The following is a 16,367-nucleotide window of genomic DNA, read 5'->3' as shown; positions in this document are numbered from 1 at the left end:
TTTTTCCCTCTCCAACCTCATTCACAGACCACAACTAAAATTTTAAGTATGCTTTCCATATCCCTCAATTTACAAAGGAGACTTAGGTTCACACAGTAATGTAGTAAGCTCCACTGTTCTTTCTGATAAAGAGGATTATTTCCTTATCTCATGTGAAATGTCATACTAAATGTTTGAAGTACAGCAAATGAATGAGACATGGTCAATTAGCATGAAACATTCATAATGTGATTAGCAGTTCTAGAAGATATTATAGATCCCATTAATGAGTTAATAACTTTTGTTTTTCTGTGAAGGGGGAGTCGGGGGCAGTGAGGAGAAATCTACTATAGTAGGAGAGAGGAAAAAAGAAGATGGCTGGCAAACTCTGGGAATTTTCATGAGAAAAAAAATCTCCCCATGATTTGAGACTTGAAGTGGGTAGGTAGATATTAAAGAATTTAGAGGAAATCAGTTTGTAAAGATTATGTCTCCTTCAAGAGCTCAATTAAAAATATATCTCATTAAAGGATAATAAACAAGGTAATAGTTCTTAATACCTCTTTTCCAACAAACCTATTAGGTAGACTATACACACTGTTATTCACAGTCCCTTTCTGTGGAACGCCAATGTCTGGAAAAACTCCCAAAGGATTCGAATGGCATTCCATGAGCCCATCCTTTGAAACTCAAATGACTTCTCTAAGTGTCGCTTTTCCAGGCATAAGAAAAAACGGGTTAGGATTAGAAGATTAGTAGAAATGATAAAGAAGGGAGAATAATCACACTTTTGACCATAATGGAGTAAGAGGGATATATGTATCCTCTCATTTCAAACAACAAAAACACTGGATACACAGGTTAAATAACAGCTTACAAACACTGGTCAACAAGTAGTATATGACAATGACCTCTAAAGACCACCATCATAGCTTCTACCTGAAGACAGCCACCAGGCAACAGCTCAGAGAGGAAGAACCCAAATGGAGTCAGGCAGTGTATCTGAGTTGCAAGACAGAGCTCTCAGCTGAGTGAAGTAAAGTGGCTAAAATTTGTGGGTCAGAAAAATGCCTTGAAGACAGAATGAAGAGAGCTATGGGTGCAGCCTTTGACCTGGGTTAAGTCACCCTGTTGATCTCTTTAACAATTTAATTTAACCAACATATCTGAAAACAAAAATATAATAACTTTTCAAATAAAATTCAAAAACAATGCTTTGCTCTCTTTCCTGACAAAATGATAAGATCGCAAATATTTTTTCATGAACTTGATTATAGACAGAGGCCAGAGGAATGTGGGTGCATAATCTACCTGTACCAGGAGATGGTGGGCTCAGGAGAGCCAGAGGCCCTGCAGGAAAATGTCATCTCTTCCCCTCTCTCTGCTGTGGCGTTAAAGGATTTCTGAGGCATTGTGATTGCTGGCGGCACTGAAAAATAGATGAACCAAGATTAAATAGAGATGAAAATCTCTCAACAACACCACTGGGATTTTTTTATCACTACTTTTTGTTGTTCATGTTGATCTTAAAACTTGATAGTTGACATCTGTACTTACATCAATAGGACTGACTTGGCTGCATAGTCAAACGACTTTAAAATCACTGATCTGTTTTTTCATATACAATAACTAGATAATTCACTCTAATGCTATTTTACTATTTTTAATCTATCAAACTAGACTAAACAATAAATAGACATTTTAATAGAAATTTGTATATGCATTTATATACACTTTTATAAAATACTGCTCACAAAAATACAGACAATACCACCTACCCTGACTTACAGCAATATTGAGATCTACTTGGAGCATAAATGGATTTCCTATTTGGGTTCTCATTGGTATATGTAATTCTATAAGCAATCATTCATTGCTTCAAGACAGGGCTTTCAAATTAGGTGTCAAACCATAATGTTCTTTCTGATTAACTGCATTTAATTTCTTTAAACAACTATAAAACATTTTATGAAGAGAAATTGCTCAAGCCATAGAGAGTATGAAATAGATTTTCATGAACAATTCAATTCAATTTTAAAATTAAGCTTCCCCAATTTCTAACTAATTACATTGCAAAAACTGTATATGCTGCACATATTGGACATGTTGAAACTGTTACTAAAATGTACTGTTTGCAATAAACAAATCAATAACATCCATAATAGAAACAAAATTTCAAATTACAGCATAAATTTTGATTTAATGTATACTTTTGTGATTTCCAATTGAATATGACAAAATAATATTCCCCAATTAATTATATTAATAGATTTGTTTTTTATATATACTAAACAACATGAACAGACAGGCACTTACAAGTGTGGTTGTAATTAATTATCTCCACAATAGCATTCAGGTCAGCATTGATGCTGCATTTTTGCCGCTGATAGTGGGGAGAGAACTTGATATGTATCTTAGTCATTAAGCAGAATAAATCAAGTTTCAGCCCTCATGAATTTAGATACAAGGGGCATGATCTGACACGCTGTCTCTAAAGTAACATAATAATTACTAGTATTATAATAGGATGGACCTTTTTATAGACATTAAATACATTTTAAGTATATTGAAATTTGACTTTCTGTATCATTTTCCTTCTAATTATGAAAAATAACATTTTAATAAAAATGTTTTGCTTTTCATTTGTTTGTTATAAATGTAGTTGCAAGAACACTATGACCATTTTTTATTACAAAAATAAAGATTTTAACCCATTAGAGAGTTATCATGAAGTTAAACTTTTTAATGGAAACTCCCTCTGTAGTAAAGTGTCTGTGTACATAGAAACCCTTCCACGTGGGAAATCACATGCTCCAGTATGTGTCCTGTTACTCTTACTAACCTAAACCAATTATTTATTGTCATGTTTCTTTTCTGTAAAGTGAATTGCATATGCTGGATTATCTGTAAGAACTGACAAATCTTAATGTTTATGTTTTAGGATACATTGACTCTGCTAATGAGATATGTGTTCTTATAGTGTCGATTAGCCGTACAATATTAATAGTGCATATTTACACAACTCTTTGAAAAGTAATTCTAGAACTATTCTGAAGAATAATATCATCAAAATTTGTGAAGATGCTTACTAGTTCAGATGCCAAGACATTGAGTGAGTTTTTTAGCCATCGTTTTAGACTCCAGAGCATTTTTATGTATATTATTACCTCATTGGTTCTGAATTTGCTATTGAGTTGGATTAAATAATTTAAAAAGGGATTACAATTATATTTTATCCAAAGTTATTTTGTTCTCATAAGTCCCGCATCTACTCTATTGTAACTTTTAAAATACTTTTTTCATAGTTGACTATATCTAAAATAGTTATAATAACTTTACAAAGATTTAGAATCTCTACATGTTAAGTAGTAAGTGCTTTCTAGTAAATTTCTGTTCTTCATTTTTAACTTCAAGAAACATGAGGATGTGTAAGGAAGTGCTCCATAACTCATTTAGATGGAGGTTTTGGTCCACCTTCATGTCATAATTCGTATCATTGGCTGCTTAGACAACAAGAATACCACTAATTTGACAGCTTCATTCTCTTTCATCAATAATAGCATCCAGCAATTCCATATATCTTCTGTGTCTTGCAGTCTTCCTCCACCCATTTATCTTCAAATATTTCTCAGAAGATGAAGAACAGGGCACTAACTATAGAATACGTGGGTCACTCAGATCAACTAGCACCGATAATTCCTCCAAATTTATTTAGATTAAGAATAACAAGCCCCCACTCTACCACTGCCAGGAATTATAAATCATTGTTACTCAGATTTGGCCTACATATATATTATCAAATAAATTTACATGCAGATCCTCTATCTGGCAGAGAACTTCTAAATTTAAGAATTATCATTCTTTCTTGTTTACCTTTCCTTGTTTTGACTTTTCGGTCTGTGCAACATTTCAAAATTAACATAAGAGAGGAATTGGGGCAGATGACAGAGTAGGAAGCACCAAGTATCTGAATCCCACCTAGACAATAATTACACTGGTAGAATTTGTCTGTTCTAACTACCTTGGCACTCTGGAGCCTACTGAAAGCTTGCAGTTTCCAGCAGAAAGCATAGAAGGTAAAGTACAAGCAAGGTCTCAAAGAGATATTTGTACATGCATGCTATAGCAGCTTTATTCACAATACTTCAAGAGTGGAAGCAGCACGAATGTCCATCATTCATAAGCAAATCTGTTACATGCATAAAATATTATTCAGCCTTGAAAAGAAAGGAAATTGTAAGATATATTACAACACAAATGAACCTTGAGAACACTATGATAAGTAAAATAAACCAGTCACATAAAGACAAATACTCCATGATCCCACATATTATGTACTTAGAGTAGTCAAAATAATGAGACAGAAAATGAAAAGGTGGTTGCTAGTGACCGGTGTGTGTTGGAGGGTAGAGGAGATAGGAAGTTATTGTTAAATGAGTATAGAATTTCAGTTTTGCAAGAAGAAAAGATTTACAAAGATCAATGGTGGTAAACAGTGCACAACATTATGAAGGTATTTAGTGCCACCTAAATGTACACTCAAAAATGGTTAAGATGGCAAATTTCATGTTATGTGTACTTTACCACGAAAAAGAAAAAAAGAAAAAAAAGTAAAGTCACATAAAATATCTCAGTCCCTGGCCAAGAGAATAGATGGACCAGGTTAACATTAAAGTACCTATATTTTTAGTATTCTACGTTGTTATTCTCAGTGCATATGGAAAATAATTTATTTTCTTTACTTAGGTCTTTCCATGACTTCATTTTGATCGTCTGATTGTTACTTTCCAAGGATCATTACAGACATCAATGTCACATGTACATTGTATTTTCTTTTTTCTTTGTTTAATTTTTTTTTTTTCATTTGTTTGTTTTGCCCTTCTCTACTGCCTCTTAGGCTACTGTATCATATAATACCTCTCAATTTTTATTAATATCAGTTCTGGTTATTTGCAATAATCTTTCATTTCACATTTATGACATCAATTTAAAGTGTTATTTAATAGGAATAAGTATTTTTGGGAATTCAAACACATAAAAAATTTAACAAATACAAAATATCAAGTGACTGACATAAGAAAAAGTAAAATAATTGTATAATTTCATTTTGAAAGAAATTCTAGCTTATCGGTTATTGAAAACTAAATGAACATAGTCACTTTTATTCAAATAAATGTAGTTACTTTTTCCAATCTTGAGTATCAGCATACTTAGTATTACTGCATTGCGAGAGAATCGGTATGTTTTTTATGTGCTTGATAAAAAAGTTGTTAACCAACTGGAAGCATTTTCCACATATTTATTCTGAATTTGTGAATACAGTGAAGCAGTAACAAAATAACAATTATCTATTGAGCACTGAGTTTGAAAATTAAACCAATCTGAGGAAAATGGGAAGAGTTTTACTTTATATCATCAGATTATGAAACAGTGAGGATCAAATTGTCCCATTATGTTGCTTTAAAATAACATTCGAGAAAAATGTTTCAATAGGCATCTTAAATTTTACTCTAAAATTAAAGATGCCAGATATTTAGGTAAATAAATATTCCCTTCAGTAGACAAGTAAAAAAGCAATGAGAAAATAAAATGTTACCTGAAAAATGTAAAAATGTAAAAAGAAGAAGACACTCTTCACGTTTTTTTCAAAATGTAGTATTTTTCATAAATATGTTATTTAGATTAGCATATTTATTATTATTTTTGACAAAGTAATAAATACTTAAAATTTTAAATAAATTAACCAAATACTTTAAAACTACTTAGTTTTAATACCTAATATAATTGATATTTATATATATATGACCTACATAAAAAGAGTTTGAGAATTCTCAATAATTTCATAAGTATAAATAGTTCCTAAGGCAAAAATTTTCAAATCAGTGTTTACAAAGTGAGTAGAATACAATTCGGTAATTCAAATTAGCATTTGAATAGTCATATAAAACTGTCAAGAAAAATAACAAAATAAAATCCATAGTGTATATTTAAATCTAAATGTATACAGTTTCAGAACATATTCCTAGAGTGAGAGTAATGAACACTTTTGAGAACTTCTAGAGAATTATCTGTAGGGAAATGTGGTGAGTTGGAGGATTTTAGGACTGATCAAGGAAAAATACACAATAGGCTTTATCTGGATGGGGTTTGAGTTGCATAAGAAGATTAATTATTCATAACAGGAGACCTTCCAGAGAAAGTGTGTGTTTGTGGGGGAAGGGGAAAGCACTGGGAAACAGAAGGATGCAAGGGAACTCCTGGGAGAGAGGAGAATTTGAGTCAGGGTGGTGTGTGTGTTTAGGTAATGTCACTCAGCAGCATAGCATGGAGTCTCTCAATTGGAGAAGCCCAAAGGGCAAAGTGGCTTGGAGTCTTGCATAGGCCTACTTATCTATGGCTAGTAGAACGTGAGTACAGGGTATGATTCTAAATGATTAAAATATGCTTATTTGGACAATATGTAAAACAATTGGATGTGTAAATTTTTGAATTTGGTGCTAATGAGGTTTTGAGATAATGGTCTCAGCCAGCTGTGAGGAAGAAAACAACATAAGGACCAATAAACAAGGGCTCTTTTTGGCTCATTTATATAAGATGAATGAAGGTAATGTTAGGTAGTATTGAATATGTTGGATAGAAAGGGTTATCTTGGTACTAAAAACTGGGTAGGTTACTATAATATCTGAATAGATAACAGAACAAATCATCAAAAAGTCATAAAACTCATAATTTTGGGAAGCTACATTACATGTTTTTTGAAAGCACAAATTTTGTAAGACCAACATAATTTTCATCTGTGACAGACTGTCAGAAGGAAAGAAAAGTTGCAGCTTCTTTTATTTTTCCCCCAGTAAATCATGTAATTTTGCTCCATTAGCTTAGTTGTATAGTACGGTCTTACAAACACTTCTGTCAAAAGTCAATAAGTAGCCTGAGCTTATCCCAAAGTATGAGCTAAATGTTCAGAGTAACACTGGGGTGATAAATTGAATATCAGTCAAAAATGAACTGCTGTAAATCATTTGTTAGTATCTTTATTAATTCCTTCAAGTTAAAGAAAACTGATCATATATGTGTCAACAAGTTTAAAAATAATACAGAGTTCCAGTTCTGGACAAATTAGAGTCATCCTACTACATGCTGTCTGTGTCACTTAATTCATCTATAATACTTGGACAGAATGAATGGATAAGCTGACTGAGAACTCTGAAATGTAAATAGTAGCAGGCATACTGCTACTAAAAAATATCAGAATTTGAAATGCTACAAGACGATCTGCGAAATAATCTTTTTTTCTTTTTCTTCCTTAGCCTGATAGCCCAAAAGTCAAAAGTGAGAATCAACATGGCATGAGGTCCAGAAAAGCCTTCTAGTTTGGGCTCAAGTAACAGTAAAGAAATCTCCTGGTAGTGACAAGGGCAGCAGCGAGAAGCCTGCAAGTGCCTAAGACTGAGAGAGGTGATTCTTACTGGTCAATCGGAAGAGCTGTAGTCCCAAGAGAGTAAGACAAACTCCTACTGCTTTTCTCCTTGTCTTTCCTCCAGCTAGTCGACCCTGAATGAAGGTATATTTGGAGCAGAGAAGGGGTAAATTAACCCCCAGTTTATTGGCTAGAGCACTGAAAACTGGAGACTCAAGGAATATAAAGTATGAGAGAGATCACTGAGTAGGAAGAGCTTGGAAACACAACAACATCAAGTTATTTATGACATCTGGAGCTCAGCCCTGAACTGTGCATGTGTGAATCTGATCTAAAATAGTACTAAGACTTTGAGAATTGAAATAAGAGTGAGACCACCACACACCGGTGTAGAATGGCCACTGGTACACATGCAAGACAGACTTGAAACACTGAAAAGGGTTTGTAAATGAAAATGATTTTTGAATCTACAAATCACAGAATGCTGGTCACAATATGTGGCTTGGATTTAAACAAATGTATTGTCTATGAAAATAAAAATATCAATATTCTCCGTAGGACTGAAATAAAACCCAGTGTCTCATAATGATATTGAAAATTCAGGATATAATCTAAAAAGTTTTGGCTTATAAAGAACTAGGAATATCTCCTGCTAATGAGAAATGCCTGTGGCATGTTGACACGTGTTGGATTATCTAAAAAATATTTTAAAGCAACTATTTTAAACATCTTCTAAAGAGTAAAGGTGAACGATCTTGAAATTAATGCAAAGATAGTCTCTGCAAAGGCATGTAATATATTTTAAAATAATTAAATAAATATTATAACTAAAATTTTAATTACGAAAAATATTCAAGCTGAAAACAAAACACAACAAAACTTGCTGATCTAACTTAAATGAAAATGGTCTAATCTCATGATGAAAAGGATAAATACTGTCCAAATGGATAAAAATAAATAACCAAATTATGTTTTTCTATTAAAATTTTTCTTAAAATATAATATAGATAGAATAAAAGTAAAAAAAAAAAATAGAAGAGTATATACCATTCCAACACTGGTTATGAGAACTGAAGTATCTACGTTAATATCAATGAAAGTAGATTTCAGAGCAAATAACATTACAGAGTATAAAGTGGAAGATTACATAATATAAAAGAGCTGGTTTTTAAAAAAATATATGACAATCCTACATGTGTATTTGCCTCACTAAAGCACTTCAAAATATATAAAGCAAAAACTGATGCAAAGCTACTGTTAGTGACTTTGAAACTTAAGAAATGAGAGAAAGGACAAAATAAATCTATATCAAGCAGAAAGGAAAAATAATACAAATAAAAAAGATATCAATAAAATAGAAAAAAATAGATTGTATAAAGAAACCAACAAAGATTCTTTCAAGGAATAACACAATTAATGAACCTCTAGTAAGACTCAGAAGGAAAAAGAAAGATTAGACAGATTGTCAATATCAGAAGTAAAAGAAGGATTTTCACTATAAATTCTACATAAAGTAAAAAGATAAGAAAATGAATGATACAGCCAAATCTTGCACACAAATTCAACAATGTTGAAGAGGTGGACCACTTCCTTGAATACAACAAACTTTGGAAACTCACTCAAGATGACATAGATAATTCAAATAGTTCTATTAACTAGTAAAGTATATATGTTGTTAAAAGCCTTCTGAAAAGGAAATTTCTAGAACCAGATGGTTTATCTGGTGAACTTTACCAAATATTTAAAGAAATAATACAATTTCTACACAATTTCTTTAAAAAAATATAAGGGAATATTTCTCAACTCATTTTATAAAGTGTGCATTAAAATGATAACTTAACCAAAACATTTTATAAAAGAACAAGGTCATAGAAATTATCCTGGTTTTAAGGTACATGTAAAGTTACAGTAATTAGGACAGTGTGATAATGGTGCAGAGATAGACACATAGATCGGTGGAACTGAAGAAGAGTCCATAAATAGACTCATACAAATACAATTATTTTTTATTTTACAAAGTCCAATGCAGAAATGACATTCTTCTAAAAATATATATTTTTTTAAATGACTGACTATCCATATGGAAATACATGAACAGAGCACAGAACTCACTCCTTATACAAAAATCAACCCCAAATTGATCAAAGATCCAAATTCAAACATAAAATTATAAAACTTTCAAAAAAAAACATGGGAACAATCTTTGTGACTTGGAGTTAGGTAAAGACTTCTTAGATATGACATCGAAAGAATGGTTCATAAAAGAAAAAGATTAATACTTCTACTTCTTTCAAATTAAAATTATAATGCTTTGTTTTCTGAATGACTCTTTAAGTAAATGAAAAGACAAGCCACAGTATGGGGGAAAAGTACTTGCAAATCAGGTATCTGAGCAAGGAATTGTATCCAAAATATATTTTAAAAAGTCTAAATTCAATGGTAAGAAAATGTTCAAAATTTAGACACATAACTAAAGATAATGTTTGGAAGCAAAAATACGTTTATGGCATTTTTAGAAGCAACTGAAACTACAACAGTTAAAAAAATATCCAATTAGAATATGGACAAAGACATGAAGAGAGGTTTTACTGAAAAGGACACACAAATGAGAAATAACCACATGAAAAGATGTTCACTATCATTAGCCATTACATAATGATTTTGCCTTTTAATTGAAGAAATGCAAATTAAAACCAGAGGTTCTACTACACACTTATTATGCATAAAATTAAAAGCAAACAAACAAACAAAAAAACCTCACAGCATCAAATGTTGGTGAGAATGACAAACAACTTAAACATTATGAGTGAGAAATCAAAATTATACAGTCATTGGGGAAAACAGTTCAGCAATTTCTTATAAAATTAAACATACACTTACCTTATGGCCCTGTAACCCTATACCTAGGTATTTACCCTACATTGATGAATTTAAGATCAGATAACAATTTGCATACAGTCAAGTTTATAGCAGCTCTATTTATAACTGCAAAACGTGGATACATATAACAAGTTAGATGATTCTTGGGGCATTATGCTGAATGAATTAAGACAAAGGTTATATGTAGAATAATTTCATTTATATGACATCCTTGAAAAGACAAAACTTACGGTGGCAGGTAAAACAATGGTTGTTGGGGACTTAGAGGCTGAAGGAAGGAGTGCATCCATGAAAGGAAACTACTGAGGCCAGGGGTGGGGGTCGGGCAGGGAATTCCCAAATTAGAAGGAACAATTTCCAAAGCTCAAATAGAGGAAAAAACAGTTCCTACTCCCAGAAGCCAGAATAATAATTTTTAAAAACCTTATAATGCACGTTAAATACAGTATTCAGTAAGATTTTATCTCAGAAGTGGAGCAAAATCAGCCCTAGGGTATTCCAATCTTATCTAATAAAGCTTAAAGTTATGAACTGAAAGAATTAAACTGTTTCCAAGAAAATTATCTGCATTTGTGGACAAAGATCTAAATGTTTAAGGAAAAACAAAGATATTCAGCATATTACAGAGGTAAAATCCGCAATCTGGCACCCAAATTAAAATGACTAAATACGCAAAGAAGCAGGAAATATGAGACACGAAGAGAAAAAAAAAAAATACAACCAACCAAAACTGACTCAGAAATGACACGGATAATACAATTAGTAGACAAGAATATTAAAGTAGTTATTATAACTGTATTCGGTATCTTGAAGAGTCTTAAAAAAATGATCATGCTAAAGACTTTAATGATATTTAAAAAATCAAATTTCTACATATTAAATCTACAGTGTCTGAATCAAAAATACATGAGCTAGGATTAATAGTAGATTAAATATTCCAGAAGAAAAGATTACTCATATTGAACTATAGCAACAGAGATGGTCCGAGAAGTAATATATGAAGTAAAAAAAAAAGCTAAAGAAATGAACAGAATATCTAAGAACTGTGGAATAATCAAGTTGCCTCATACATGTGAAATTGGAATCCTAAAGGAGTGTGGAACAGAAAACAAGAGGTAAACATCTAATAGCTGAAACATTTCTAAAATTTATAAGAAGTATAATCCATATTTGTCAGTGAAACCCAAATATGAAAATAATCAAGAAAATCACACCGAGGCATATGAATCCAAATTGCTTTAAACAAGTGATAATGAGAAAATCTTTAAAAATATGGGAGGACTGGATGGGTGGCATACTTTATGTACAGAGGCATAAAACCAGGAGAAAACAGTTTTGATCTGAAATACATCAGGCCAAAGATAAAGACTCATAAATGTTAAGGGTCTGCAATGAAAGAACTGTCAAGTTAGAATTCTATATTGAGCAAAACTTCATTTCAAATACAAAGGTGAAATAGTTTCTTGGACATTCAATAGTTGAAGTTAATTATCCTTATATGAACTGCACTGCAAGAAATGGTAAAGGAATTCATTCAGGCATTTGGGAACTGATATCTGATAGTAATCGAGATACACAAAATACTGAAGAGCCCTGGAAATGGTAACTATGTAGATACATAGAAAAGCCTTATTGTCTTTATAAATAAGCCATGTTAAGAGCTAATTGACAATTTAAAGAAAGAAAACAAAAACAGAATCATCTATTGTGAAGTTGTGGTAAGCAGAATACTGCCCCTCACCCCCCATCACCTGGCAAAGATGTCAACACCTTAAACCTAGCCACCTATGAATACATTAAGTTACATGGTGAATGGACTTTACAGACAGAATTATCATCATACACATAAAACTGGAAGAGCATCCTATATTATTCAAGTAAGACCAATCACATGAGCCCTTAAAAACAGAGAGTTCCAGATGGAAGAAGTAGCAGAAAGAGATGCAGCAAAAGATGTCAGAAATATTCCAGATATGAGAAAGATTTAAATCATTGTTGCTGGCACTGGAGGAAGAAGCCCAGAGGGAGGCCTCTCAAAGCTAAGTGCAGCCTCCTCCAAGTGATATCCTGCAAAGAAACAGGCCTTCAGTTCTACAGCAGAAAGACTATGAATTCTGCCAACAACCTGGATGACAGGAGAAGGGCTTCTTCCCCAGAGGTTGCAGCAAGGAGCATAATCTTGCTGATACCTTGATTTTATAATACATGATAAAATTAATTATAGTATTAATATATTTCTATAATACCCTGAGCAGATCCCAGCTTAGCATACTTGGATTTATGACCTATAGAACCTGTGAAATATTAAATTGCTGTTTTAAGTCACCAAATTTGTGGTAATTTATTATCACAGAAATGGAAAACAATACAAAGTTTATAACTTATGTATTTATAAAACGTGTAACGATAGCACAAGGCTGAAAGAAGTTACTGTTATTCAATAGGTGAAAGGGTATAATATCATCTGAAAGAAGATTAAAAAATCAACTACTAAAATAACATAACAATGAGTTATAATTAATGAGCCAAGACAGAAGATTAATTGATTGATAAAAAATAGGCCAAAAATCTAAAGAAGGAAGAAATGGGGGGGAAAAAAAAAACATAAGACAAAGAGAAAACAAATAGCAAGATTTAAATCCACTAAATTGATACGATATTTAATGTAAATTGTGTGAACATTTCAATACAAAGGCAGGGACTGTTGGAACTGATTTAAAAAAAAAAAAGATCTTACTATATACTGCCTTCAAAAAACAATTATATTGAAATTAAAAGGAAGAAAAAATTATGCAAACGCCAATTGAGAGAAAGCTGAATTAGTTATACCAACACCAGTCAGAGTAGGTTTCAAGCAAAGAATTACCAATAATAAATAGGATCATTTCTGAATGATGAAGTCAATTAATCAAGACAACATAACAATTCTAAACTTTTATGCACATAATAACATAGCTTCAAAACTCATAAAGCAGAAACTAATAGAATTGCAAGGAGAAATAACAATATAATATCTAATTTAATTTAAATAAAATGATATCAAATTTATAATTTTATTAGAGATTAATAGCCCTATCTCAATAACTACTAGAGCAAGTAGACAGAAGTTAAAAAGATAGAGAAGACTTGATCAACATTATCAATTGACCCTAAATCAATGATGACTACTAAAACTCCAACAAAACCAGCAGATTATAAATTCCATTTTCATGTACAGAGCATACATTTGGAAAGATCTAAATCAAAGAAAGTGTATTCTCTGACCACATTAGAACCAAATTAGAAATTATGACAGAAAATAATAAAGACCAGATCAGAAATCAATACAATCGAAAAAAGGAAAACAACAATGAAATGAATGAGACCGAATCTGTTTCGAGAGACCAATTAACTGATAAAACTCTAGTCGCACGGATAAGTAAAAAGTGAGGAACAGGGAGAGAATGAGAGAGCAAGAGAGAGACAGGGAAAACATAACAAATCACCAGTATTGGAAATGAAAAAATCAGCATGTCTACAGATTCTAAAGTTACTAGCAAGATAATAAGGAGATATCGTAAACAATTTTATGCCTATATAGTCAGCAACTTAGATGAAATAGGCAAATCCCTTGAAAGGCATAAACTACCAAATTTCACTTAGGAAATAGAAAACCTAAATACTCATTTATCTATTAAAAAATTGAAACAGTAGTTTAAAATCTTGCCACAGTGTAAACTCTAGACCCAGATGGCTTTAATAATGAATTCTACTAAATATTTAATGTAAAAAGTTCAAATTAAGCATCAATTCTCCCAATATAAAAAAGAAAGTTCTTTTCAACTCATTCAATGAGGCTGATAATACTCTGATACCAAAAGCACACAAATGCAAGCTGCAGATCAAAATGCCTTAAGAAAACAAATGCAAAATCTCTTCCAAAAATCTTAGGAAATTAAATCCAACAGTATATAATAACAAATCATGGCCAAGTGGGAATATAAAGTTACTTATTAACATTCAAAAATTAAATAATGTATTTCACCAAATTAATAGATTATAAATATGAGCTGTAATATAATCTCAGTAGACTTTTTAAAAAGGTGATTGAAAAAATCCACAATTCATTCTTGATAAAAATCTTCTATTAATTTTCTCAACCTGATAAAGAACAACTCTAGAAAACATATACCTAATAACATATATAATTCTAAAGAATGAGTATTTTCCCCCAAATTAAAGTCAAGGCAAGGATGGTCACTTGCTTTGTTTCTATTCAACTCTGTACTGTAGGTTCTTGCCAGTATGATATGGCAAGGGGAAATAAAAGGTATTTATATTGGAAAGGAAGTAGAACTGTCTTTATTCACAGGTAACACTTTTATCTACGTAGAGAATCCTACAGAACTTAACAACGTAAGCAACTACACCTAATAATCAAAATTAGTAATGTTTTAGAATTCGACATAAATATAATTGTGTCCTCACTTAACATCATTGATAGTCTCTGCAACTTTAAGTGAAATGATGTGACATATAACAAAATCAACTTTACTCTAGGCTAATTACTCTAAACAGGAATTATGTTCCTACAACTTCTCCTCAATGTTATAACAAAACGACCTTGAATGAAACGAGGATCTGCTGTACACAACAATTGTATGTATAGTCACCAAAAACTGTAATTTAAAATGAAAAGAAAATGAACAGAATTAAAACTTAAAAATATTTAGAGAAAAATCTGATAAAATAACTGCTATAGTTATATGCAAAACATCAGAACACTACTGAGAGAAATTAAACATTTAAATATTTAGAGATATATATTGTAGTCATAGAACACAAGGATCGATACTGTCAAGAAGACAGTTCTCCACAAACTGATCTACAGCTTCAACATAATTCTGATAAAAATTATGGCTGTGTGTGTGCACATGTGCATGTGTGTATGTAAAAATTGACAGTTTGACTCTGAAATTAATATGAAAATGAGAAGGATTTAGACATTGTATTCTGAAACTACTTTAAAAAGGACAAAATCGAAGGACTTACAAAATATTATCCTGACATAATGAAGCTATAGCAAACAAGAGAGTTTGAGATTTGTGCAGACAAATAGATGAATGGAACAGAACAGAGTCCCTAAGACATGTATTATCAATTTATTTTGAATCATGGAAAGGCCAATCAATTAATAAAATTTATAGTCCTTTCAATCAAAAAGACATTTACATGTAAAAAAAATGACCAAATCAATACACCATATGCAGAAATTAAAGTGAAAATGCTCATAGACATAAATATAAAACCAAAAATTACAAACTTCTAGAAGAAAAAGTTAGGGGAAAATCTTACTGTATTTAAGTTAGACAATGATTTCTTATATTTTGCACAATAAACACAATTCATTAAAAAGAAAGAAAATCAAACATCATCAAAATAACTTTTGCCCCCTGAAGCCACTGTTAAGAAAATGAAAGGACAAGCCACAGATTGAGTAAAAATATTTCTGAATGACATATTTGATAAATGAAGGTTATAAACAATTTTGAAATCTCAATAATAAGTAAACAACTCATGAAAATGTATTAAAGTTTTAAAAAGACATTTTACAAGAAAAAAATAAAAAGATGAGTGGGAAGCATAAGAAAAGCTTCTCAACATCTTTATGCATTAGACAAATGCAAGTTAAATCCTCAATGTGAAACCACTAAACACGTATTAAAATGTCGAAACATAAAAGATCTGACCATACTGCATTTTGATGAGGATGTGGAACAACTAGAATGCCCACACACTGCTTCTGGGAATGTAAAATAGCACAACTACATTGGAAAACAACTTGACAGGTTTTTTTTTTTTTTTTTTTTTAAGCTAAACTATATCTACTATATGATCTAACCGTACCTTTCACGGGCATTTATTTACCCAAGAGAAAAAAGAAACATATGTCCTTACTGATAGTTATATACAAATGCTTATAGCAGCTTTATTTGTAAGCCAAAAACATGAAGATCCCAAACTGTCATTTTGTTGAATGGATAGCAAATTGTGAAAAATTCCTAAAAATAAATATTACTAAGCAATAAAAAGGAATGGAGTATTCTGC

The 16,367-nt window shown here is 31.5% G+C and overlaps 1 protein-coding gene across 2 annotated transcripts in view; it reads right to left on the bottom strand.

The window, feature by feature from the left end:
• Positions 1-16,367, bottom strand: part of NCAM2 (neural cell adhesion molecule 2) — a 407,496-nt gene that overhangs the window by 134,875 nt on the left and 256,254 nt on the right. For both annotated transcript variants that reach the window (XM_039857416.1, XM_039857415.1), the window contains exon 6: positions 1,291-1,408. In XM_039857416.1, the coding sequence (XP_039713350.1) occupies positions 1,291-1,408 (118 nt within the window). The remainder of the gene's footprint in view (positions 1-1,290; positions 1,409-16,367) is intronic.

The sequence above is a fragment of the Pteropus medius genome, unplaced genomic scaffold, assembly GCF_902729225.1.
Source record: "Pteropus medius unplaced genomic scaffold, Ma_sr-lr_union100, whole genome shotgun sequence".
In the NCBI taxonomy this organism is placed as follows: domain Eukaryota; kingdom Metazoa; phylum Chordata; class Mammalia; order Chiroptera; family Pteropodidae; genus Pteropus; species Pteropus medius.
Note: the sequence above shows the minus strand (reverse complement) of the source record. Positions and strands in the feature narration are given on the sequence as shown.